Raw genomic sequence first — 25,977 nt, 5'->3', positions numbered from 1 at the left:
GTGCTACCTTGTGCATGTGTCATTTTCATTTATTACTAGTATATACTTTTAACACTAATTTCATCAATGGGCTTTTCATTTCTTGTAAATATTAAGAACAATTATAATTATAAAAGTAATCCAATTCCAGACGTTATTTTGGTATATTATGTATACCTTGGTTTGCAATTTTTTTTCAGTTCCTGAGTTCAGTTAAAAAGAATACTCAGTGTTTTCAGTATTTTTCAATGACTGTGTGTAGTTGAGATCATATTTATACACCAGTTTGAATTTTTCTTTTTACTGTAATAGTATAAGCATCTTCGTTGTTAACACAAACTTTCTGTAAACATTTCTAACAGTTGCATGATACTAGGCTATATTGATTTTTTCAATACTTTCCTTAATTTTGTTAGTTATTTTGCAGTGGTTAGATTAGGTTGCTTCCTTTTTTGTTTTTTTTTTTAATTGTACTGCATTAAATATTTGTGCATAAACTTTCCCCCTATTTTTAGGGTAATTTTCTTGGTATCCGGCAATGGAATTATCAGATCAAAGGTTAAAAGCATAATTAAAGTTTTAATATATTTTGCCAACTTTTTTCCCAGTATTTTCTTGACAGCCATTCTGGAAGCATTGAGTGTTGAGAAATCTGTGACAATTTGATAGGTTTAAAAATGGTATCTGAGGTTGAATGTTATTATGTGCCTATAGTTTGTATTGCTTGCTGTGGGTCTTAATATGTATTTGCCCATTTATCTTTGGACTTCATATTTTTCTTATGGCATGATATGAGGTATTTATTGTTAAGGGTGGTAACCATTTTTCTGTCGTGCTGCAAACGTTTTTTCATCAAGTGCTTTAATTTGATTAATTTTTTTACATACTTTCAGTTTTACATTTTTATGCAATTTTAGATATTTTTCTTTGGTTTTGTTAGCAGTCTTGTCCTTTACCACCATCCCCCAACACCCCACCCCCCAAAAAAAGAAAGAAATTGGTGATTTGATCATAATTCACCTGTTAAAAATCAGCACTTGTGTTTATTTTAAATCTTAAGATTCAAGGGAGTCAAGTGCAGTTAACATTTATTCAGAAGCAAGTATATGTCAGGTACTTTACATGTTCTCTGTCTAGGCTATGACAGTTTGTCTTTTCTCCAAATACTGTAAACAACTGTGTGAAAATATAGATGAATTAAATTACAGCCTCTTTTAAAAATTATAAGCAGTATATTATTTTGCTTTTAGTATATTTCATTGTAATTAACTGTAGAAATCTATTTCATGAAATATGATGAGTTTCCTTCCCCCTTCCTTAATTGTAGGGGAAAAAGTGTATTTTCTGGTCCCTCCTGTGAATTGTGGACCACAGATACAGAGAGAAAACAAATTGCACATACATGAATATTATCCCCGGGATCTGAAGACTCTAAAAAATGCTCTTCAGGATTGCCATGGATTTTTCTGAAGAAAAGAATCTGTGAAATTATGTGAATAGAGGCCATTTTTCAAAGCCATGGGGGAAAGAGAAAGAAGTCCAGGTACTGGTAAAGAAAGTAAGGCAGGCAGACATTATTACTCTTACTGTTCATCTGATTTTGGAGCTACACCACAGTCTTCTGGCCGGTCATCGCTGGTCCATCCGTCCTCACCGGCAAGTATTAAGGGAAAAAATCCTAAAAAACAAATTTCAGACAGCCAAATGCGTCATCAAGGTAAGCATCCTTTAAAAAAGTCCAGTAGATCTAGAAAATTCATTTTGAATGCTTAAGGAAAACATGTATGAATGAAACTCTTCTATTAATATGTATATGGATATGTGCATGGAAATGGGATGATTTACATTTAGAATAGGATATATTTTTATAAATGTTGCTTATGGTACTGTGTATTATCCTTTGTTATATTCAAAGTCATACGGTATACCAAAGAAAGAACCATAACTGAGGCTTCTCATTTTGTTTTCTCTTGTTCCTAAATAAATGATTATCTTGGAGTTTGTGAGGTACTGTAAAGGCAAAAAAAACCACAAAAAGCCCCACAAAACACGTGGACCTTCCTTTATCTTCAATTTCAAAAAGTAGTGAGAAGCATTGATATAAAGTGGTTAAGGGGCATTTTTATAGATTGAGTAAAATTACTTTCCCTACTTATTACAAAAGTTCAAATTCAGCCTAGAATTAGAATTTGGGGCTTGGGTCCACCAGTCTGTTTTCTATTAAGCTGTGTTATAATGGAAACAACGTAAATCATTAGAAATAATTTTTCTTACTAAAATGTTACTAGTCTGGAACTAGTTATTAATATATATTTGACGAGATAATGTTCTAGAAATCTCTTCTTCATCTTAATAAATCCCTGGTCAAGAAAACCCTGATGTGTACTTAGTAACAAAATATGTAAGGAGTATATCATAGAAAAGTAAGCTAAGGTAAATGAGGTTTTATAATATATGTTAATAAATACAGCACAATATAACAGCAGTAGCTTAGAATGGTAAGATTGCAAGGCAGGGAGTGGTAAGTTTGGGAGATGAAAAGGAAAACAGGGGCAAGGCAATGAAACACCTGGAATCTTGTGTTAAGATATTGACTGTTTCTGTACAGGAGAATAGTTAGCTATTGAAAAGTTTTATTCAGGAGTTTGATTAAATTTGCCTTTACAGATTTTTACTTTGAAAAGTAACATTTGCTTTTTTAGAAGAGTGTATGTTCCTTTTGAAAGCAGCCCTCTCATGGATCCCTGATCTAGCTTCCCAGGGATGTTGATACTTTGAACAATTTGGGTGCATTTTCTTCTTCTGTTTGTCTGTTTGTCCTGCAAGTACAATGCTGCAGGTTTCTTAGTCTCTTCCTCCAAATCTGTCTCAGTGCAGTTTTCTTGCTTTGATTTTGTGACTGAGAGCATGATCTGATATTAAACTTTTGCTATATAATTAAGAACAAACAGACCTTAGGATTGAACCTTAGAAAATGACTGTTTATTCCCAAGAAATCATTTACATACCTTGGGAATTACTGGCAAGAATACTTTTTCACTTGTTACCCAGAAGCAGTTTAGGAGGCTACCCAATTAAGGAGTCAGAACTTCTTACGCCTTATCTTATTTAAGAAGATAATTGAGAAAAAGCTATGAGAAACAGTTCTAATATCACCCAGAAAAATTTCGGTTATTGTCTTCAATCTGACTTGTACTGTTTTCTGCTTTGCATTATCTTTTGAATTAAAATCTGTGGTAATTTGTCTACCTTAGATCAAACAACATAACCAAACTGATAACTTTCCTTAAACACTAAGTTAATTCCTTTTGGTTTAAGTCACAATCATCAGTGTAGACTAAATTAAGGAAAGAACAAATGTGATTAAAAAAGCATCTTTAACACTTGAATTTGTGGAATTTCATGTTTGATAACATATTCTTCCTCCTTTTAAATTTCAGCATGCTTTATTTGTGCTCTATCAGAAGTTATTTGTGCTCTATCAGAAGTAAAATTTGTGCTCTATCAGAAGTTATAATAAAATTTAATAATTTATACATCTTTGTGTATTACATATTACATACTTATTCTATTTCTTGTTTTATCAGTAATATAAACACTGAGTTTTTGGTAGATGCATAGTTTATCTTTGTTACATGTTTTTTAAATGAGTCATACCGTAATTTTAACACCTGATGGAAGGAAAAAAGCAGTTATTTGCCCACCCTCTTTTTGGTGGTGACTTAACAAGGGGGAGATGAAGAATGATATACACAACAATAAGTCATCTTTGTTCTGACTCCTATTGGCCCTGTATTTCATCTTGATAGTTTTAAAAATGAAAGAGGTAGATGAACGCTAAGAAATATTTTTGAGTTCTGGTTAAGTGTACTTTGTCTGTAGATGTACTAATAGAATATGCTAAAAATCAATGTTCAGATTTTTAGGATGTCAAAAGTTGGTTGTGGAAGCCCTTTCTGTCTGGCTAAATTGTTCAATAAAATATTAGTGGAAAATTTTTATCCTGATTCGTATAATATCTAGGCTCTAACTTTTCAAATTAAGTTTCCATTTGTATGAAGTCTTGTTTGCTGAGCAATATAATTTTATACATAAAAATCAGAGATTTGGAATGATTAACATTCTTCCTTATGTATAGTCATTTTTATGTATAAAGTTTCTGTCACTCCAAGAGCTGAATACATATTCTATAATAGCATATAGATACTAAAACTCTATTAATTCAGTATGTTGGGAAAGAAAGAGAATTGAAATGATGGGTGCTCCAATTTAAAACTGGAGCAATCTCTCCAATGGAAATATAATGCAAGTCACAAATGCAAGCCACATATACAATTTTTTACTGCCACATTTAAAAAGAAAAGCAGGTGGAATTAATTTTAATAATATATTTTATTTAACCCAACATATCCAGAATATTATCATTTCTAAATATAGTTAATATAAAACATAGTGTGTGGAATATTCTGCATTCCTTTTTTTTTTTTAAACTAAGTGTTTGAAATCTGGTATGTATTTCATAGTTACGGGGTATCTCAGTTTGGACCACCCACATTTCAAGTTTCTCAGTAGGCACATGTGGCTAGTGACTACTATATTGGATAGCATAGTTTCAGAGTTACAAGTAGGTTTTCCCTCATTTCTTTTTATTACCACTTCCTTTCATATATTCAAGCATTTATAGAGCTGCAATCCCGAATCAGTTACACATTCAAAATAGCTTCTATAAAACTTCCATCTCTTTAATGAAACTTTATAGTGTTAAATTGTAAATATTACTCTTACCCTTGTTTACATAATGAAATCAGGGTATCCATGGCTGGTAAAACGGGTAGGGAAACATTGGATTTTCTAGTTTTTCTTCATTTTTTTTTCCCTCTGGAATGCATTTCCTTCTTGAAAAAATGCAGTCACCTTGGAGATTAAAGTTCGTTATTCTCAACTGTGGCAGACTTCCAGATGCCTCTTTTAAAGGGCAGGTGCTTTGTATATTGAGGCTTAAGTTTAATGAACTTTTAGTAAAAAGAAAAAAAAACATTCCAAATTTTTGTGAAATATTGTGATTAATGTGTATTAGTTAACTTTAAAGATTTCACATGCTTGTACTTTTTAGGGTGGAGTTTTTTGTTTATCTTGTTCTTAAATTATGCCAGATGTTTTTGATTCGAACATCACACAAAAGAAAGCCTCTGAGAAAGCATTTAGAATCACACCTGTACTGCTGAAGTGTTTTCTGTTTCCAATCACTGATACCTGGGATTAAGTTTTTGTCGCTGACAGAGAATATTTGTGGAGAACTTTCTGTTTTACATGCAAACTTCAGTTAATCCTCACGACAACAAATGAGTTGTTATCCTTATTCTGTGGGTAGGGAAGATAGACCTGGAAAAGGTTTAAGTTGAATTGCTCAAGGATTTATTAAGTGGTAAATCTGAGTCGCAAATCTTCTTGCTGTCATGTCATCCTCTTTCCCCAAATAAAGATTTCTAACTAATTTAAAAAACCCATACATTTCCACATTTTAAATAATGATCCCAAATATCTTGGGACAAATGACTTGAGTATCACAATATTTTGTCCAGTATTTATTAGGCACCATGCTAGTGCTGACGGTGCCTGTGTTCAAATGCTGGCTGGCTATCTTATCTGTAAAGTTAAAAATGGTAAAATAATTCCCTGTAAACTATGGGGATATTATTTTGCTGGATCAGAATATAATTCTTGAACGTTCTTAAAAGATTTCAAACCTTTCTTATAAAACCATTATATTAAGAGCTCTAGGTAAAACCTGATATCTAATTAAATATTGTAAAATCATTTTTTAAGGAAACAAGATAACTAAAGAATGTTGTGGATCCACTTGTGTTAGGATGAGTAAATAATACTACATCTGGTACAGCTTTCACTTTACATTATTACTGTTTCTTTTTTAGTCCCTAGGAAACCAAGCCCTAAGGGTCCACCAAACAGAAGGGGAGTCCCAGCGGGATTTCACTCCCAGGGCCTCAATAGGGAGCCACTTCGGAAAGATACTGATCTTGTTACAAAACGGGTTCTTTCTGCAAGACTGCTAAAAATCAATGAATTGCAGAATGAAGTAACTGAACTCCAGGTCAAGTTAGCTGAGCTGCTAAAAGAAAATAAGGCTTTGAAAAGGCTTCAGTATCGGCAGGAGAAAGCCCTGAATAAGTTTGAAGATACAGAAAATGAAATCTCACAACTTATTGCTCGTCATAACAATGAGATTACAGCACTCAAAGAACGCTTAAGAAAATCTCGAGAGAAAGAACGGGCAACTGAGAAAAGGGTGAAAGATACAGAAGGTGAACTATTTAGGACAAAACTTTCCTTACAGAAACTGAAAAAGATCTCTGAAGCTAGACACCTACCTGAACGAGATGACTTAGCAAAGAAACTCGTTTCAGCAGAGTTAAAATTAGATGACACCGAGAGAAGAATTAAGGTAAAATTTCTACAGTTTCTAATTGTGCTGTTTTGTGTTATTCTTCATTGGGCATTTAATGTGCTCTTTTAAGACTGCTTATTGCAGTTCTGCATTGCTTGGAAATGAAAACTATTTTTTTGGTATTACCTTTCTGAGTAAGAGATTAGGAAAAACTTAAGATTTTATCTTTAAGAGCAAGATGTAAAGGATTGTGTACATTAATGGGCCACATGTTAATGGATATTTAATTCCATGGGTATTGGCCATTTGGGGGAAATATACTATTTGATTATGTGATTGTTTCTCTGAAATTGAAAATGATACTATAAGAGCTATAGTGTAGAAAACTGACATTTTGGGGCCATTGTGTAAGAAATGCCACATGAATAATACTTTCTGTTTTTATTTCTTTGAACATTTGTGAAAGATATATTTTGGGACAGGGTGTGCCTCTACTCCCCCAAATAAAAACTGATGTGAGAGGTGGGTGGAATGATGTTGAGTTAATGGTCTGAGAATACAGCAGATCTTATAAAAATATTTTTTTCTTATAATTAGGAAAAGAATACTACCCCATGACTGTTATATGGAAAACTTATATTAGATGCTACCTGTGAGATATATACACACACCCACCCACACCCACACCCACACCCACACACACACACACACATACATATATATCTCAAATCAAATATTATATTTTCCGCAAGTGACTAAGATTCACGGAGTTAAACATCCACTGGAATGTGGTGCTGTGTGTGTGTGTGTGTGTGTGTGTGTGTGTGTGTGTGTGTGTGTGTGTGTCTGTGTGTCTGTGTGTATCAAACAGAAGCCCTGAGTCAGGGCTTAGAATTACTTAGAATTGACAAAGTAGTTTAGAAAGCAAAGGTAGGGAAAAAGTATGAGAATAATGCCTGCTGTGAGAGCTCTCTGAGCAAGGGAAAGTCAGAACTATAAATAAACTAGCTTTCTGCAGTGTATTAATTAGATGTTTTTAGTACATGGTATGATAATAGTACTTCGTAGTCTGTATAGTATGCCAGGCTCAATCTACCAATGCCATGCCCAGAGACAGTGGCTTATTAAATGGAGTGTATATCAGTGACCAGAAAAAGTGCCTAGCTTATTCTCCAAAATTAGCAATCATTAACTTCTGTTTCAGTGCACAGAAGATATCTTATTGTATAGGTTCCACCAGTGATCAACTCGAACTTCAGAGCAACATACGAAAACTTTTTTTTAAGGACCACTTTCCTATGTAGTGGGGTGGGGGTAGGGATGGAAGCAACTATTGTCATAAACAAATAGCTGACATTTTAATTATTTTTAAAGGGAAGTATAAAATGTGCCACATAATGGATTTTAAAATTAGGAACCAAGAGCACAGAATGCTAATTAATAAGTATGGTTGAAAACAACCCACACCTCTGTGCATGTTTATATAAAACTAGAGAGAACACGGAGTTGCAGTACGCATGCACACACACACACACACACACACACACACACACATACACATATACACATACTGCAGTTCTCTCTTATAGCCAGTTAGGAAGGGGGTTGATGGAGTGGTAGAGGAGGGAAGAGAAAGAAGGAAGAGAGGAAAAATGGAATAAGTCTGTGGTTTCTGAGTTGTAGATGGAGTTGAATTATGTGGCTACCCACTTGAGAGCTGAAAGTCAGTCATCTGTGATGATAAGTCTTTGAAATACTTGTTAACTGTATAGTGTCCTCAATTCTTACTTTTTTTTCTTAGTGGAGTTAAGAAATTTAAAAAAACTTTATTTTTGGTTAATTTAGGTTGACATGAAGTTTTAACAACATTATGTAGAGAGATCGCATAGATCCTTCATCCAGTTTCTCCAGTGGTAACATATAGCATACTTACAATATAATATTGCAGTTAGGAAATTGGTGGTAATACATTGATACAACTCATCAACCTTATTCAGATTTCACCAGTTTTACCTGGACTTGTTTCTGTGTGTGTGTGTGTGTGTGTGTGTGTGTGTGTGTGTGTGTGTGTGTGTGTGTGTATTTAGTTCTATGCAATTTTATCACGTGTAGATTCACGTGACCATCACCGTGGTCAAGATGCAGAACAGTTCCATCACAGGGAACTTGTGTTACCAATTTATAGGCACAGTTACCTTCGTGGCTTCCCCAGCTCTCTGATCTGTGGCATCCACTGATCTGTTCACCGTTTCTATAATTTCATCATTTTAAGAATGTAATATAAATACTGGAATCATACAGTATTTAACCTTTTGCGGTTGGCAGATTTCATTTTTTCCCTTGAGCTCCATCCAAGTTGTTGCGTATATCAATAGCGTGTTCCTTTTTTTATTCCCAGGTAGTATTCCATGGCATGGATATACAACAGAGTGTTATGGTATATCCCGTTGAAGGGCATTTGGATTGTTTGCAGTTTTTAGCTATTACCTAATAAAGCTGTTATGACCATTCATGTACAGATTTTTGTGTGAACATAAATTTTCATTTCTCTGGAATATATGCATGAAAGTATACTTGATGGATTATACGATAAGCACACGTTTTGTAAGAAACCGCCTTTCTCTTTTGTAGAGCAGCAGTACCATTTTACATTTTTACCAGCAATGTATAAGTGATCCACTTTCTCCACATCCTTGCCAGCATTTGGTGTTATCACTTTTTAAAATTTTAGCCATTCTTACAGGTTTTTAGCACTATTTCTTGGTTTTAACTTGCATTATTCCTAATGGCTAATGATGTTGAACATCTTTCTATATGCTTATTTGCCATCAGAAAATCCTATTCATTTTGTTTGTTTTTTGCCTATATTTCTCATTGGATCGTTTGTGCTTTTACTGTTGAATTTTGATAGTTCTTTATATATATACTAAATGCAGGTTCTTTGTCAGATACGTGGTTTGCAAATATTTTCTCCCAGTTTGTAGCTTGTCTTTTCATCCTCTTCACAGGGTCTTTCAGAAGAAAGGTTTTAAATTTTGATGTGGTCCAGTTTATCAGATTTTTCTTTCATGGATTGTGCTTTTTAGTGTCAAGTTAAGAATTCTTTGCTATCCCTGGTACCCTTTGTCTGTAGCTCCAAAGATTTTCTACTGTGTTTTTATCCAAAAGCTTTATGGTTTTATGTTTTAAAGTCCATGATTCATTTTGAGTTAATTTTTGTATAAGTTGTGAGGTTTAGGTCGAGGTTCATTTTTTTTTTTCCCCACCTTTTAGTGCCCAGTTGCTCTAGTACCATTTGTTGAAAAGACTGTTCTTCCTCCACTGAATCTGGCACCTTTGTCAAAAATCAGTTGGGCTTATTTTTGTGGGTCTATTTCTGGATTCTTTATTCTATTGATATATGTGTCTGTCCCTCTGACGATACCACACTCTCCTCATTACAGGCTACATAGTAAACCGTATATATATGATTATGGTAGAGGGATTCATCTCATGTTATGCTTTGTTTTTAAAATTTTACCTATTTTAGCTACTCTAGGTCCTCTGCCTTTCCAAATGAACTTTAGAATAAACTTGTCTCTGTCTACCAACACCTTCCTGAGATTTTGATAAGAATTGCATTAAACATGGATCAATTTGTGGAGAATTGACATCCTTATTATGTTGAATCTTCCAATTTTTTTAGTATATTTATTTTTTATTTTTTTATTTTGGCTGCACTGGGTCTTAGTTGCGGCACATGGGATCTTTTAGCTGCAGCATATGGACTCTTAGGTGCGGCATGCGGACCCTTAGTTGTGGCACGCAAACTCTTAGCTGCATCATGCAAACTCTTAGTTGCGGCATGTGAACTCTTAGTTGCAGCATGTATGCGGGGTCTAGTTCCCTGACCAGGGATCGAACCTGGGCCCCCTGAATTGGGAGCATGGAGTCTTACCCACTGGTCCACCAGGGAAGCCCCGAATCTTCCAATTCTTGAACACAGTATATTTCTCCATTTTTGATTACTTTCATCATCATTTTTTAATTTTCTGGATTCAGATCGAAACAGGTTTTGTTAGATTTATACCTAAATATTTCATTTTGTTTGAAGCAACTGTAAATAGTCTCAGTTTTTTCTGGATGAGAAAATTATTTTTGAACTTTTATTTTCAAATTTCAAAGCTCATTTTTATTGCAAAAATCATTTTCACAAGGGATTATGACTATTTAATGCACATAAAGGAATGGCTTAGCTTTAGAAGTTTACTCGCAAGTTTCAGGAATGTTAAATTTATTAGCTCCAAGCCTCAAAGTTTGTTTGGGAGATCTAAACTGCTTCATTTCTGTTGTAAATTATATTGGAATCAACATTTAATACGTTATTATGAACCTACTCTCAAATCAATCTCAAGTCAGCTGTCATATCAAACTAGCTCTCTTATGAATGGAGGAGCCTCTGCAACCCACCTGAGGGTAATTCTCTGCTTTTTAGCTTACCTTTTCATACTTCCTAAAGTTTTCATTTTGAAAGAAAATTATCTTTCATAATCTCAGTAATCAATCCAGAATTCGAAATATTTACTATTGAGTGTCTTAATTTAGTGTGAAGTTTAGCTTTTGTTAGCTTTTGTTCTCATGCCTCATTCAGTTTTTCAAATTTTATTTAACACTAAGTTAATCTTTTTTCTTCAGACTCAGTACCATTGACTTTAAGGGTAAGGGAGGAATCTAGGAGCTCAATTGTGGTGTTTCATTTTGCAAATTAACTAAAACCTGAGAAAGTCCCGAGTGTCCCTTGAAATTGCAGTAAAATCCTAGTAGTGCTGTCTTTAAGTTTTGTGCTATTCTTTACTAAGGATGACTATCTGTACGGTGTTGTTTGTTTATTTTAGGAATATGTCCTTAAGCTGGAGTTTGTGACAGGCAACTTTGTTTATTTGTTTATAGATTGCCTTATCCCAGAAAGGATTTCAGGCCACAATTCTTATTCCCCTTGTGTTACATTTTCTTCCTGGGGGGGGGGGGGGGCGAGGGGCGGCGGGGAAGCATTCTTCAAGGTTACCTCTAAATAGTTGAGCTGTGAAAAACTTCCCTCTTCACCCTCGGTAAGTTGGATACAAGTTTATTTTGTTAGTTGATGGAAGTGACAGAATGCATAGTCTGAGTAATTTAAGAGTACTGTGGTTTAGAAGTGGACACATGGTTAGACAAACAACCTCTTAAAATACGAGTAGGGACAATCAATCACCCGTAGCAGTTGTTTTTCACCAGCCTTGTGCCCCGTGGTCTGCCGGATCCTGGGCCTTATACCAGGAATGAAGAGCTGCTTGATAGGGTTAAATTTGTTGAGCTCTGTACAAAGGTACAGACAGCTAAATCAGACTACATGTTTATTACTTTATTTAGGGTTGGCTTTATACCTTCATTTAGGCTTTTACTTCAATAAGTTTATTGAGTAGGGTCCTATCAAAGTAGCAGCCCCAGTTAAATATGTTTATTTTAATATTAATAGCTATATATATTAATATTTAAATAAAACTGCAACAAATTGTAAAAAAGCGGCAAAAAACTGTTAAAGTGCTAACATTTGCAGCAGTAAAATATTTTTAGTTATATAATGCAGTGATTCTCAAATTTTTTGTTCTGAAGGCCCTTTTATACTCTTAAAAATTATTGCAGATCCCCCCCCATCCATTACCACAGGAGCTTTTGTTTATATGGCTATACCTATTGATATTTACCATATTAGAAATTAAAATTGAGAACATTCAAAAATATTTCTTAATTTATTTAAAATAAACAATAACTCACTAAATGGTATCATGAAATCTTTTAATGCAAAATATCTATTTTCTAAACCCAAAATAAATTGGGACAAGAGTGGCATCATTTTATTGATATATATTTGCAAATTTCTTCAGTGTCATACTTAATAGAGGACAGCTGGGTCCTCATAGCTGCTTCTGCATTCAATCTGTTGCAATATGTTGTTACGCTTGATAAATAAAAGAAAATTCAGCCTCACACAGATGTCTATAGGAGTTAGAAAATGGAGGAATATTTAAAAGCTTTTCAGATAACTGGATATTCTTTGATACTACATCAAAACTTAGTAAGTGGTGTTCTCAAAGGTTTGTTGCAATGTGGAATCTAAAACCGTGTCAAAGAATTTTTTGTACTCTGTCGCCTTAAAATCCATCGGTCTTCTCCTTTGAATGAATGTTTTACCCATGAATGATTTTGTAATATCATGGATTAGTCATTTGGAAAATGTTCGTTATTTGGAAAATGTTCGTTCATTGCATTAGGCACACTTTCCAAATATTGACATGTTTCATTATATAATATCACGTTATATAGCCTTTGGAAAGCTCCATCGTACACTCATGACAGTGAGTGAAAATAGCAAATAATATTGTATTATAAAGTAGTTCTGACCTTGCAAACTCCCGAAAGTGTCTCAGAGACCTTTAGGGGTCCCTGTACCACTCTTCGAGAATCACTGATTGAGTATCAGTGGTTCTTTGTTAGCAACTTCATTAGCGATTCCCCCAGTTTGCAGTTTCTATTGATGACTGCCAAACTGCACCATTGTTTACCGGGCCTGGAACTGTCCTCCAGTAGGGGCTGAAGGTAAAGGCACCGATTCTGTCCTGTCCCTCATAAGAAAGCCTTACAGCTGGGGTTGCATTCCCGATCTCAGGATGCAGTAGCAGATTAGTCAGAGATATGATCAACAGTCTGTCATAAAGCAAATATCATGAATTGCTGACTATCATAAGAATCCTTAATCACTAAATGGGAAGTTATCTACTAAGTTTTATGAAAAGATCATAAATGTAATAGCATGCGCATAATTATTAAAATACTCCAGTAAGCTGTAGGGCACACATTTTAATGCATTAAAAAATCCAACTCTAGGGCTTCCCTGGTGGCGCAGTGGTTGAGAGTCCGCCTGCCGATGCAGGGGACACGGGTTTGTGCCCCGGTCCAGGAAGATCCCACACGCCGTGGAGCGGCTAGGCCCGTGAGCCATGGCCACTGAGCCTGCAAGTCCGGAGCCTGTGCTCCGCAACGGGAGAGGCCACAACAGTGAGAGGCCCGCGTACCCCAAAAAAAAAAAAAAAAAAAATCCAACTCTATTTTAACGTTAAATTGGCACAGAGTGAATTACCTTGTCAGAAAAATATAATCAAACTGTTAACAAGGCTTTCTCTCACTTTTTAGAAATTTCTGAAGATTTTGGGGAATGATTTGAGTAGCCTGAATATCATAGAGCTCTAAAATGAAGTTTGAATAGACTTCTTTTTCTTTTGATAGTTTTTCTTGTAACAGATTGGCATTCAAATTCCCTTGGCCCTAGAGCTGCCCTCAAGTAGGTATTTGTTTCTTGTCGATAAAAAAATAATATTGTCCTCCACTGTAAATCATTTTCAAAAGTAAGAATTGATTCAGCTTTGTCTTCCCTTACCCTTCCTAGTTGATTTAGAATGAGAATTGAGCTGTGTAGTGTTGGCTAGGTAGATTCCTTTTCCTGTATCTTTCCCTGCCATACCTTACTCCAGTGGCTAGGTCTCTGCTCTAAATGTTTTTTTTGCCGTTTCACCCTCCAGAAACCCAAATCCAGAAGGCCTGCCTTTGCCTCGCCTACCTGCTTTGTTTCTTAAAAAAAAAAAAAAAAAAAAATGCTAATTAGGACAGAGTAATGGAGGTCAGACCAGGAGCTCAGCTCAGTTTTTGCCCTATTCTGACGTTGTGCAGCCCTCTTAATGCCCAGATTTTGGTTGCTTTGTTTGCAGAATTAAATGATTCTGAGGCCCCTCTCAGTTCTGAAATCTGAATCAGAGTCTAAATCATGTTTTTAAACCTTTCATGTGTCAAAAGTATTTTTAGCATGGTAAACCGTATTTATTAAAAAAAATTAAGTCCTTATTAGGCTTATTATTGAAGTTGGAGAAATGAAAGATTTCTAATGTTGAAGAAAGGAACTGATTGTGAAATAAAATAGCATTCATTGAGATCCTTAATTGGCTAGATTTTATTATATTATTTACAAAATTTTTATCATTTTTGGTGGAAGAAGATTTACAATGAAATTATGAGATCTGTGATTGAAGGGTAAAGTTTAAAACCATTGCAGAGAATAAATTTGGTAGGGTGCTTAGAAACTAACCATTTAGGTAGAACAATTATTACAGCAATTTTGTGTTAATATTTACAGTAAAAACCTTCTATCGAAAAAGTAATAGAAGTACTAAAAAAAGGGCCTAAAAATTCAAATAATACAGAGGTATACAGTGAAACATCAGTATCCCTCTATGCTAGCCTTTGTAGGCCTCTTCTCAAGAAGTAATCACTGTTAAGAAATCGTCTTTACATGCACAAATTCATACATGTATATGTGTATGTCCCTTTTTTACTAACTACAAATGAAAGTGTACCATACACATTGCTTAATATGTGTTTTTTTCACATATTTTGGTGTTCTTTACATATCATTGTGGATGTATATGTAATATATATATGTGTGTACACTCATATACACATATATTAAATCGGCCTCATTTTTATTTTTCAGGTTTTATTGAGATATAATTGACATATATTACTGTATACGTTTAATGTGTACAGCAAAATAGTTTGACTTACATATATTGTGAAATGATTATTGCAACAAGTTTAGTTAGCCTCCATCATCTCATAGATACAATAAAAAGCAAAAAAGGTTTTTTTTTTGTTTTGCTTTTGGTAATGAGTACCCTTTGGATTTGCTCTCTTAAACAACTTTCATGTATATTCTACAGCAGTGTTACCTATAGTCATCATCCTATACATGCATCATATGCCTAGTACTTACTTTGTAACTGGAAGTTTGTACCTTTTGACTGCCTTCATCCAATTCCGCCACTGCCCCCTGCCCCACTTCCACTTCTGGTAACCACAAATCCGATCTCTTTTTCTGTGAGTTTGTTTGTTGTTGTTGTTGTTGTTTTAAGATCATTTATACACACACCCCACAACTTCTTTATCCATTGATGAATAATGGACATCAGTGGATTTTTTTGCATCTATTGAGATGAGCATATGATTTTTTTCTTTCCTTCTATTAATGTGGTATATCATTTATTGATTTGCATGTATTGAACCATCTTTGCATCCCAGCTATAAATCTCACCTAATCATGGTGAATGTTCCTTTTAATATGGGGCTGATTTTGGTCTGCTAGTATGTCATTGAGAATCGTTGCATCTGTGTTCACCAGGGATATTGATCTGTAGTTTTATTTTCTGGTACTCTTCTTTTCTGTCTTTAGTATTAGGGTGATGCTGGCTTTGTAAAATGAGCTTGGGAGTGTTCCCTCTGCTTTGATTTTTTGAAAGAGTTTGATGTTTGGCAAACTTCACTGGTGAAGCCATCTGGGTCGTGTGCTTTTCTTCATTGGAAGTTTGGTTACTGATTCAATCTCCTTACTAGTAATCGGTCTATTCAGACTTGTTTCTTCTTCAATCAGTCTTGGTAGTTTTGTTTTTGTTTTTTTGCGGTACGCGGGCCTCTCACTGCTGTGGCCTCTCCCGTTGCGGAGCACAGGCTCCGGACTTGCAGGCTTAGCGGCCATGGCTCACGGGCCCAGCCGCTCCGCGGCATGTGGGATCTTCCCAGACCGGAGCACGAACCCGTGTCCCCTGCATCGGCAGGCGGACTCTCAACCACTGCGCCATCAGGGAAGCCCCTTGTCTTTGTTTTTTATAATTGGAGTATAGTTGCTGTACAGTATAAGTTACAGGTGTACAATATAGTGATTCAAAATTTTTAAAGGTTAATTTCCATTTATAGTTATTATAAAATATTGGCTATATTCCCCATGTAGTACAGTATATCCTTGTAGCTTATTTTATTCCTAATAGGTTGTATCTCTTAGTCCCCTACCCTCATAATGCCCCTCTCCCTTCTCTCTTCCCACTGGTAACCGCTAGTTCTCTATATCTGTGAATCTGTGGTTTTTTTTTTTTTGTTATATTCACTAGTTTGTTGTATTTTTTAGATCCCACATATAAGTGATACCATATAGTATTTGTCTTTGTCTGACTTACTTCACTTATCATAATGCCCTCAAAGTCTATCCATGTTGCTTCAAATGGCAAAATTTCATTCTTTTTTATGTCTGAGTAGTATTCCATTGTGTGTGTGTGTGTGTGAAGAAGATGTGGTATATATATATTCATCTGTTGATGGACACTTAGGTTGCTTCCATATCTTGGCAGTTGTAAATACTGCTATGAACATTGGGGTGCATGTATCTTTTTGAATTAGTGTTTTTGTTTTTTTCGGATATATACCCAGGAGTGGAATTGCTGGGTCATATGGTAGTCATATAGTAGTTTAGACTTCAGACTATACTACGAAGCTACAGTAATCAAAACAGTATGGTACTGGCACAAAAACAGACACATAGATCAATGGGACAGAATAGAGAGCCCAGAAATAAACCTACAGACTATGGTCAATCTGTGACAAAGGAGGCAAAATATACAATGGAGAAAAGACAGTCTCTTCAGTAAGTGGTGCTTGGAAAACTGAACAGCTACATGTAAAAGTATGAAATCAGAACATTCTCTAGCACTATATATTGATTAAAAAAACTCAAAATGGATTAAAGACCTAAATGTAAGACTGGATACTGTAAAACTCCTAGAGGAAAACACAGGCAGAACATTCTTTGACATAACTTGTAGCAATATTGGATCTGTCTCCTAAAGCAAAGGAAATAAAAGCAAAAATAAGCAAATGGGACCTAAATAAAGTTAATTCTTTTGCACAGCAAAGGAAACCATCTACAAAATGAAAAGACAGCATACTGAATGGGAGAAAGTTTTTGCCAATGATATGACCAATAAGGGGTTAGTTAATATCCAATCTACGGAAACAGCTCACAGAACTCAACATGAAAAAAAAGCAACCTGATTAAAAAATGAGCAGAAGAACTGAATAGACATTTTTCCAAAGAAGAAATACAGATGGCCAACAGGCACATGAAAAGATGCTCACATCACTAATCATTAGAGAAATGCAAATTGAAACCACAATGAGATATCACCTCACACCTGTCAGAATGGCTGTCATCAAAAATAACACAAATTACAAATGTTGGCAAGGATGTGGAGAAAAAGGAATACTCATACACTGTTGGTGGCAATGTAAGTTGGGGTAGCCACTGTGGAAAACGGTATGGAGGTTTCTCTAGCAGGCTTGGTAGTTTGTATGTTTCTAAGAATTGGTACATTTTCTAGGTTGTCCAGTTTGTTGGTATATAGTTGTTCACAGTAGCCTCTTAGGAGTCTTTGTATGTCTGTGATATCAGTTGTAATGTCTCCTTTTTTTCATACAGTTTTGTTGATTTGGATCCTCTGTTTTCCTTGGTTAGTCTAGCTAAAGGTTTATCAATTTTATCTTTTCAAAGAACGAACTCTTAGTTTGGTTAATCTTTTCTATTGTTTTCCTGTTCTCTACTACATTTATTTCTGCTCTAATCTTTATTATTTCCTTTCTTCTGCTAACTTTGGGCTCAGTTTTTTCTTTTTCTAGTTATTTTAGCCATAGAGTTATATTGTTTATTGAGATCTTTCTTGCTTCTTAATGTCAGCATTTATTGCTCTGAACTTCTATTTTAGAACTGCTTTTGGGGCATCCTGTAAGTTTTGGTATGGTGTGTTTCCATTTTTGTTTGTCTTGATACACTTAAATTTCCTCTTTAGTTTTTCTTTGATCTGTTGTTCAGGAGAATGTTATTTAATTTTCATGTTTTGTGAATTTCCCAGTTTTCTTCTTGTTATTGATTTCTGATTTCATACCATTGTCAGAAAAGATACTTGGTATAATTTCAGTCTTCTTGAATGTGCTAAGACTTGTTTTGTGGCCTAGCATGTGGTCTGCCCTAGCATGTGGTCTTCCATGTCTGCTTGAGGAGAATGTGCATTCTGCTGTTGTCAGGTAGAATGTTCTGTGTGTGTCTGTTAGGTCCATTTGGTCTATAGTACTGTTCAAATCTGTGGTCTTCTTACTGATTTTCTGTCTGGATGAGCTATCTGTTGTTGGGAGTGCATTATTAAGGTCCCTAACTATTATTATATTGATGTTTATTTCTCCTTTTGCTTAGGTGCTCTGATGTTGGGTACATAAATATTTACAACTGATATATCTTTTTGGTGTATTGACCCTTTCTCATTATATTACGACCTTTGTCTTTTTTTTTTTTTTTTTTTTTACAATGAATGACCTTGAATTTATTTTTTAAAAGTTACAATAAGCTACAAGTATCAAAGAAGTGAAGTCATCTACAGTAGTCTGTATAGGAGCTCTTCGGACTTTCTTCTATTATGCTAAAATAGTGGTGCTTTTAGGATTTACATTATTGTACTGTACACCATTTTCATACATATCAACATTGGTGGATGAAAAATGTCTCTTAGCAGTAATACTGGATTGTAGCCTCTGGTTTTACCAGCTGCATACACTAGGACTATTATATAAGTAAAAATCTCCCTTTTGATACTGGAAAGTGATTAGAATGTGCAAACTGATGTAGTTTTTATTTATTTATTTTTACCATTTTTAGTTTAAAGACTATTTTGTCTGATGTAAGTATAGCTCTCCCTGCTTTTTTTTTTAATACATCTTTATTGGAGTATAATTGCTTTACAATGGTGTGTTAGTTTCTGCTTTATAACAAAGTGAATCAGTTATACATATACATATGTTCCCATATCTCTTCTCTCTTGCGTCTCCCTCCCTCCCACCCTCCCTATCCCACCCCTCTAGGTGGTCACAAAGCACCGAGCTGATCTCCCTGTGCTATGCGGCTGCTTCCCACTAGCTATCTATTTTACGATTGGTAGTGTATATATGTCCATGCCACTCTCTCACTTTGTCACAGCTTATCCCCATCCCCATATCCTCAAGTCCATTCTCTAGTAGGTCTGTGTCTATATTCCCGTCTTACCCCTAGGTTCTTCATGACATTTGTTTTTTTTCCTTAGACTGTATGTATATGTGTTAGCATATGGTATTTGTTTTTCTCTTTCTGACTTACTTCACTCTGTATGACAGACTCTAGGTCTATCCACCTCATTACAAATAGCTCAATTTCGTTTCTTTTTATGGCTGAGTAATAGTCCATTGTATATATGTGCCACATCTTCTTTATCCACTCATCCAATGATGGGCAGTTAGGTTGTTTCCATCTCCGGGCTATTGTAAATAGAGTTCCAATGAACATTTTGGTACATGACTCTTTTTTAATTATGGTTTTCTCAGGGTATATGCCCAGTAGTGGGATTGCTGGGTCATGTGGTAGTTCTATTTGTAGTTTTTTAAGGAACCTCCATACTGTTCTCCATAGTGGCTGAACCAATTCACATTCCCACCAGCAGTGCAAGAGTGTTCCCTTTTCTCCACACCCTCTCCAGCATTTATTTTTTCTAGATTTTTTGATGATGGCCATTCTGACTGGTGTGAGATGATATCTCATTGTAGTTTTGATTTGCATTTCTCTACTGATTAATGATGTTGAGCATTCTTTCATGTGTTTGTTGGCAGTCTGTATATCTTCTTTGGAGAAATGTCTATTTAGGTCTTCTGCCCATTTTTGGATTGGGTTGTTTGTTTTTTTGTTATTGAGCTGCATGAGCTGCTTGTAAGTGTTGGAGATTAATCCTTTGTCAGTTGCTTCATTTGCAGATATTTTCTCCCATTCTGAGGGTTGTCTTTTGGTCTTGTTTATGGTTTCCTTTGCTGTGCAAAAGCTTTGAAGTTTCATTAGGTCCCATTTGTTTATTTTTCTTTCCATTTCTCCAGGAGGTGGGTCAAAAAGGATCTTACTGTGATTTATGTCATAGAGTGTTCTGCCTATGTTTTCCTCTAAGAGTTTGATAGTTTCTGGCCTTACATTTAGGTCTTTAATCCATTTTGAGCTTATTTTTGTGTATGGTGTTAGGGAGTGTTCTAATCTCATACTTTTACAGGTACCTGTCCAGTTTTCCCAGCACCACTTATCGAAGAGGCTGTCCTTTCTCCACTGTACATTCCTGCCTCCTTTATCAAAGATAAGGTGACCATATGTGCATGGGTTTATCTCTGGGCTTTCTATCCTCTTCCATTGATCTATATTTCTGTTTCTGTGCCAGTACCATACTGTCTTGATTACTGTAGCTCTGTAGTATAGTCTGAAGTCAGGGAGCCTGATTCCTCCAGCTCCGTTTTTCTTTCTCAAGATTGCTTTGGCTATTCGGGGTCTTTTGTGTTTCCATACAAATTGTGAAATTTTTTGTTCTAGTTCTGTGAAAAATGCCAGTGGTAGTTTGATAGGGATTGCATTGAATCTGTAGATTGCTTTGGGTAGTAGAGTCATTTTCACAATGTTGATTCTTCCAATCCAAGAACATGGTATATCTCTCCATCTATTTGTATCATCTTTAATTTCTTTCATCAGTGTCTTATAATTTTCTGCATATGGGTCTTTTGTCTCCTTAGGTAGGTTTATTCCTAGATATTTTATTCTTTTTGTTGCAATGGTAAATGGGAGTGTTTTCTTGATTTCACTTTCAGATTTTTCATCATTAGTGTATAGAACTGCCAGAGATTTCTGTGCATTAATTTTATATCCTGCTACTTTACCAAATTCATTGATTAGCTCTAGTAGTTTTCTGGTAGCATCTTTAGGATTCTCTAGTATAGTATCATGTCATCTGCAAAAGTGACAGCTATACTTCTTCTTTTCCGATTTGGATTCCTTTTATTTCCTTTTCTTCTCTGATTGCTGTGGCTAAAACTTCCAAAACTATGGTGAATAATAGTGGTGAGAGTGGGCAACCTTGTCTTGTTCCTGATCTTAGTGGAAATGGTTTCAGTTTTTCACCATTGAGGACGATGTTGCCTGTGGGTTTGTCATATATGGCCTTTATTATGTTGAGGAAAGTTCCCTCTATGCCTACTTTCTGCAGGGTTTTTATCATAAATGGGTGTTGAATTTTGTCGAAAGCTTTTTCTGCATCTATTGAGATGATCATATGGTTTTTCTCCTTCAATTTGTTAATATGGTGTATCACACTGATTGATTTCCGTATATTGAAGAATCCTTGCATTCCTGCAGTAAACCCCACTTAATCATGGTGTATGATCCTTTTAATGTGCTGTTGGATTCTGTTTGCTAGTATTTTTTTGAGGATTTTTGCATCTGTATTCATCAGTGATATTGGCCTGTAGTTTTCTTTCTTTGTGACATCTTTGTCTGGTTTTGGTATCAGGGTGATGGTGGCCTTGTAGAATGACTTTGGGAGTGTTCCTCTCTCTGCTATATTTTGGAAGAGTTTGAGAAGGTTAGGTGTTAGCTCTTCTCTAAGTGTTTGATAGAAGTTTCCTGTGAAGCCATCTGGTCTTGGGCTTTTGTTTGTTGGAAGATTTTAATTTTTTGTGCGGTATGCAGGCCTCTCACTGTTGCAGCATCTCCCGTTGCGGACCACAGGCTCCAGACGTGCAGGCTCAGCAACCATGGCTCATGGGCCTAGCCACTCCGTGGCATGTGGGATCTTCCCGGACCGGGGCACGAACCCGTGTCCCTTGCATCGGCAGGTGGACTCTCAACCACTGCGCCACCAGGGAAGCCCAGGTTGTGCATTTCTAAGAATTTGTCCATTTCTTCCAGGTTGTCCATTTTATTGGCATAGAGTTGCTTGTAGTAATCTCTCATGATCTTTTGTATTTCTGCAGTGTAAATTGTTACTTCTTTTTCATTTTTAATTCTATTGATTTGAGTCATCTCCCTTTTTTTATTGATGAGTCTTGCTAATGGTTAATGAATTTTGTTTATCTTCTCAAAGAAACAGCTTTTAGTTTTATTGATCTTTGCTATCATTGCCTTCATTTCTGTTTCATTTATTTCTGATCTGATCTTTATGATTTCTTTCCTTCTGCTAACATTGGGTTTTTTTTGTTCTTCTTTCTCTAGTTGCTTTAGGTGCAAGTTTAGGTTGTTTATTCGAGATGTTTCCTGTTTCTTAAGTTGGGCTTGTATTGCTATAAACTTCCCTCTTAGAACTGCTTTTGCTGCATCCCATAGGTTTTGGGTCGTTGTGTCTCTCTTGTCATTTGTTTTTAGGTATTTTTTGATTTCCTCTTTGATTTCTCAGTGATCACTTGGTTATTAAGTAGTGTATTGTTTAGCCTCCATATGTTTGTATTTTTTACAGATTTTTTCCTGTAATTGGTATCTGGTCTCATAGCATTGTGGTCGGAAAAGATACTTGATACCATTTCAATTTTCTTAAATTTACCAAAGCTTGATTTGTGACCCAAGATATGATCTATCCTGGAGAATGTTCCATGAGCAGTTGAGAAAAATGTGTATTCTGTTGTATTGGGATGGAATGTCCTATAAATATCAATTAAGTCCATCTTGTTTAATGTATCATTTAAAGCTTGTGTTTCCTTATTTATTTTCATTTTGGATGATCTGTCCATTGGTGAAAGTGGGGTGTTAAAGTCCCCTACTATGAATGTGTTACTGTCGATTTCCCCTTTTATGGCTGTTAGTATTTGCCTTATGTATTGAGGTGCTTCTATGTTGGGTGCATAAATATTTACAATTGTTATATCTTCTTCTTGGATTGATCCCTTGATCGTTATGTAGTGCCCTTCTTTGTCTCTTGTATTAGTGGTTATTTTAAAGTCTATTTTGTCTGATATGAGAATTGCTACTCCAGCTTTCTTTTGATTTCCTTTTTCATGGAATATCTTTTTCCATCCATTCACTTTCAGTCTGTATGTGTCCCTAGGTCTGAAGTGGGTCTCTTGTAGACAGCATATATTTGGGTCTTCTTTTTGTATCCATTCAGTGAGTGTATGTCTTTTGGTGGGAGCATTTAATCCATTTACATTTAAGGTAATTATCGATATGTATGTTCCTATTCCCATTTTCTTAATTGTTTTGGGTTTGTTATTGTAGGTCTTTTCCTTCTCTTGTGTTTCTTGCCTAGAGAAGCTCCTTTAGCATTTGTTGTAAAGCTGGTTTGGTGGTGCTGAACTCTCTCAGCTTTTGCTTGTCTGTAAAGCTTTTAATTTCTCCATCAAATCTGAATGAGATCCTTGCTGGGTAGAGTAATCTTGGTTGCAGGTTTTTCTCCTTCATCACTTTAAATATATCCTACCAGTCCCTTCTGGCTTGCAGAGTTTCTGCTGAAAGATCAGCTCTTATCCTTATGGGGATTTCCTTGTGTGTTATTTGTTGTTTTTCCCTTGCTGCTTTTGTTTTGTTTTTTTTGCTGTACGCAGGCCTCTCACTGTTGTGGCCTCTCCTGTTGCGGAGCACAGGCTCCGGACGCGCAGGCTCAGTGGCCATGTCTCACGGCCCCAGCTGCTCCGCCTCATGTGGGATCTTCCCGGACAGAGGCATGAACCTGTGTCCCCTGCATCGGCAGGCAGACTCTCAGCCACTGCACCACCAGGGAAGCCCCCTTGCTGCTTTTAATATGTTTTCTTTGTATTTAATTTTTGACAGTTTGATTAATATGTGTCTTGGTGTGTTTCTCCTTGGATTTATCCTGTATGGGACTTTCTGTGCTTCCTGGACTTGATTAACTATTTCCTTTCCCATTTTAGGGAAGTTTTCAACTATCATCTCTTCAAATATTTTCTCAGTCCCTTTCTTTTTCTCTTCTTCTTCTGGGACCACTGTAATTCGAATGTTGGTGTGTCTGATGTTGTCCCAGAGGTCTCTGAGACTGTTCTCAGTTGTTTTCATTCTTTTTTCTTTATTCTGTTCTGCTGTAGTTATTTCCAGTATTTTATCTTCCAGGTCACTTATCCGTTATTTTGCCTCAGTTATTCTGCTGTTGATCCCTTCTACAGAATTTTTAGTTTCATTTATTGTGTTGTTCATCGTTGCTTGTTTCCTCTTTAATTCTTCTAGGTCCTTGTTAAATGTTTCTTGCATTTTCTCTATTCTGTTTCCAAGATTTTGGATAATCTTTACTATCATTATTCTGAATTCTTTTTCAGGTAGACTGCCTATTTCCTCTTCATTTGTTAGGTCTGGTGGGTTTTTATCCTGCTCCTTCATCTGCTGTGTGTTTCTCTGTCTTCTCATTTTGCTTATCTTACTGTGTTTGGGGTCTCCTTTTTGCAGGCTGCAGGTTCGTAGTTCCTGTTGTTTTTGGTGTCTGTCCCCAGTGGCTAAGGTTCGTTCAGTGGGTTGTGTAGGCTTCCTGGTGGAGGGGACTAGTGCCTGTGTTCTGGTGGATGAGGCTGGATCTTGTCTTTCTGGTGGGCAGGTCCATGTCTGGTGGTGTGTTTTGGGGTGTCTGGGGACTTATTATGATTTTAGGCAGCCTGTCTGCTAATGGGTGAGGTTGTGTTCCTGTCTTGCCAGTTGTTTGGCATAGGGTGTCCAGCACTGTAGCTTGCTGGTCATTGAGTGAAGCTGGGTGTCGGTGTTGAGATGGAGATCTCTGGGAGATTTTCGCCATTTGATATTATGTGGAGCTGGGAGGTCTCTTGTAGACCAGTGTTCTGAAGTTGGCTCTCCCACCTCAGAGGCACAGCACTGACTCCTGGCTGTAGCACCAAGAGCCCTTCATCCACATGGCTGAGAATAAAAGGGAGAAAAATTAGAAAGAAAGGAAGAGGATAAAATAAAATAAAGTAAGATAAAATAAAATAAAGTTATTAAAATAAAGAATAATTATTAAGAAAAAAATTTTTTAAAAAGTGAAAAAAACCAAAATGGACGGACAGAACCTTAGGACAATTGTTGAAAGCAAAGCTGTACAGACAAAATCTCACACAGAAGCATGCACATACACACTCACAAAAAGAGCAAAAAAATAATAAATCTTGCTCTCAAAGTCCCCCTCCTCAATTTGGGATGATTCGTTGTCTTTTCAGGTATTCCACCAATGCAGCGTACATCAAGTTGATTGTGGAGATTTAATCCGCTGTTCCTGAGGCTGCTGGGAGAAATTTCCCTTTCCCTTCTTTGTTTGCACAGCTCCCGGGGAAGTTGTCCGTGGATCCCGGGACCCTGTCAGTGGCAGGCTGCACAGGCCCCCAGGAGGGGAGGTGTGGATAGTGACCTGTGCTCGCTCACAGGCTTCTTGGTGGCGGCAGCAGCAGCCTTTGCGCCTCATGCCCGTCTCTTGGGTGTGCGCTGTTAGCCGCGGCTTGTGCCCATCTCTGGAGCTCCTTTAAGCAGCGCTCTGAATCCCCTCTCCTTTCGCACCAGGAAACAAAGAGGGAAGAAAAAGTCTCTTGCCTCTTTGGCAGGTCCAGACTTTTCCCTGGACTCCCTCCCGGCTAGCCATGGTGCGCTAACCCCTTCAGGCTGTGTTCACACCACCAGTCATCTCCCTGCGATCCCTGCGATCTGACCAAAGTCCGAGCCTCAGCTCCCAGCCCCGCCCGCCCCAGCGGGTGAGCAGACAAGCCTCTCGGGCTGGTGAGTGCCGGTCGGCACCGATCCTCTGTGCAGGAATCTCTCTGCTTTGCCCTCTGCACCCCTGTTGCTGCGCTCTCCTCCGCGGTTTCGAAGCTTCCGCAGTCTCTGCCCGCGAAGGGGCTTCTAG

At 36.5% G+C, this 25,977-nt stretch overlaps 1 protein-coding gene across 1 annotated transcript in view; it reads left to right on the top strand.

Moving 5' to 3' along the window:
• Window positions 1-293: 293 nt before the first annotated feature.
• LCA5 (lebercilin LCA5) overlaps window positions 294-25,977 on the top strand; it is a 65,033-nt gene continuing 39,349 nt past the window's right edge. The window contains exons 1-2 of the mRNA XM_079938664.1: window positions 294-1,696; window positions 5,913-6,442. Coding sequence (XP_079794790.1) covers window positions 1,498-1,696; window positions 5,913-6,442 — 729 coding nt within the window. The 5' untranslated portion in view covers window positions 294-1,497. The remainder of the gene's footprint in view (window positions 1,697-5,912; window positions 6,443-25,977) is intronic.

This window comes from Stenella coeruleoalba, assembly GCF_951394435.1.
Source record: "Stenella coeruleoalba genome assembly, chromosome: 12".
Lineage (NCBI taxonomy): Eukaryota > Metazoa > Chordata > Mammalia > Artiodactyla > Delphinidae > Stenella > Stenella coeruleoalba.
The sequence above is the reverse complement of the archived record's forward strand: the minus strand, read 5'-3'. Positions and strand labels throughout refer to the sequence as shown.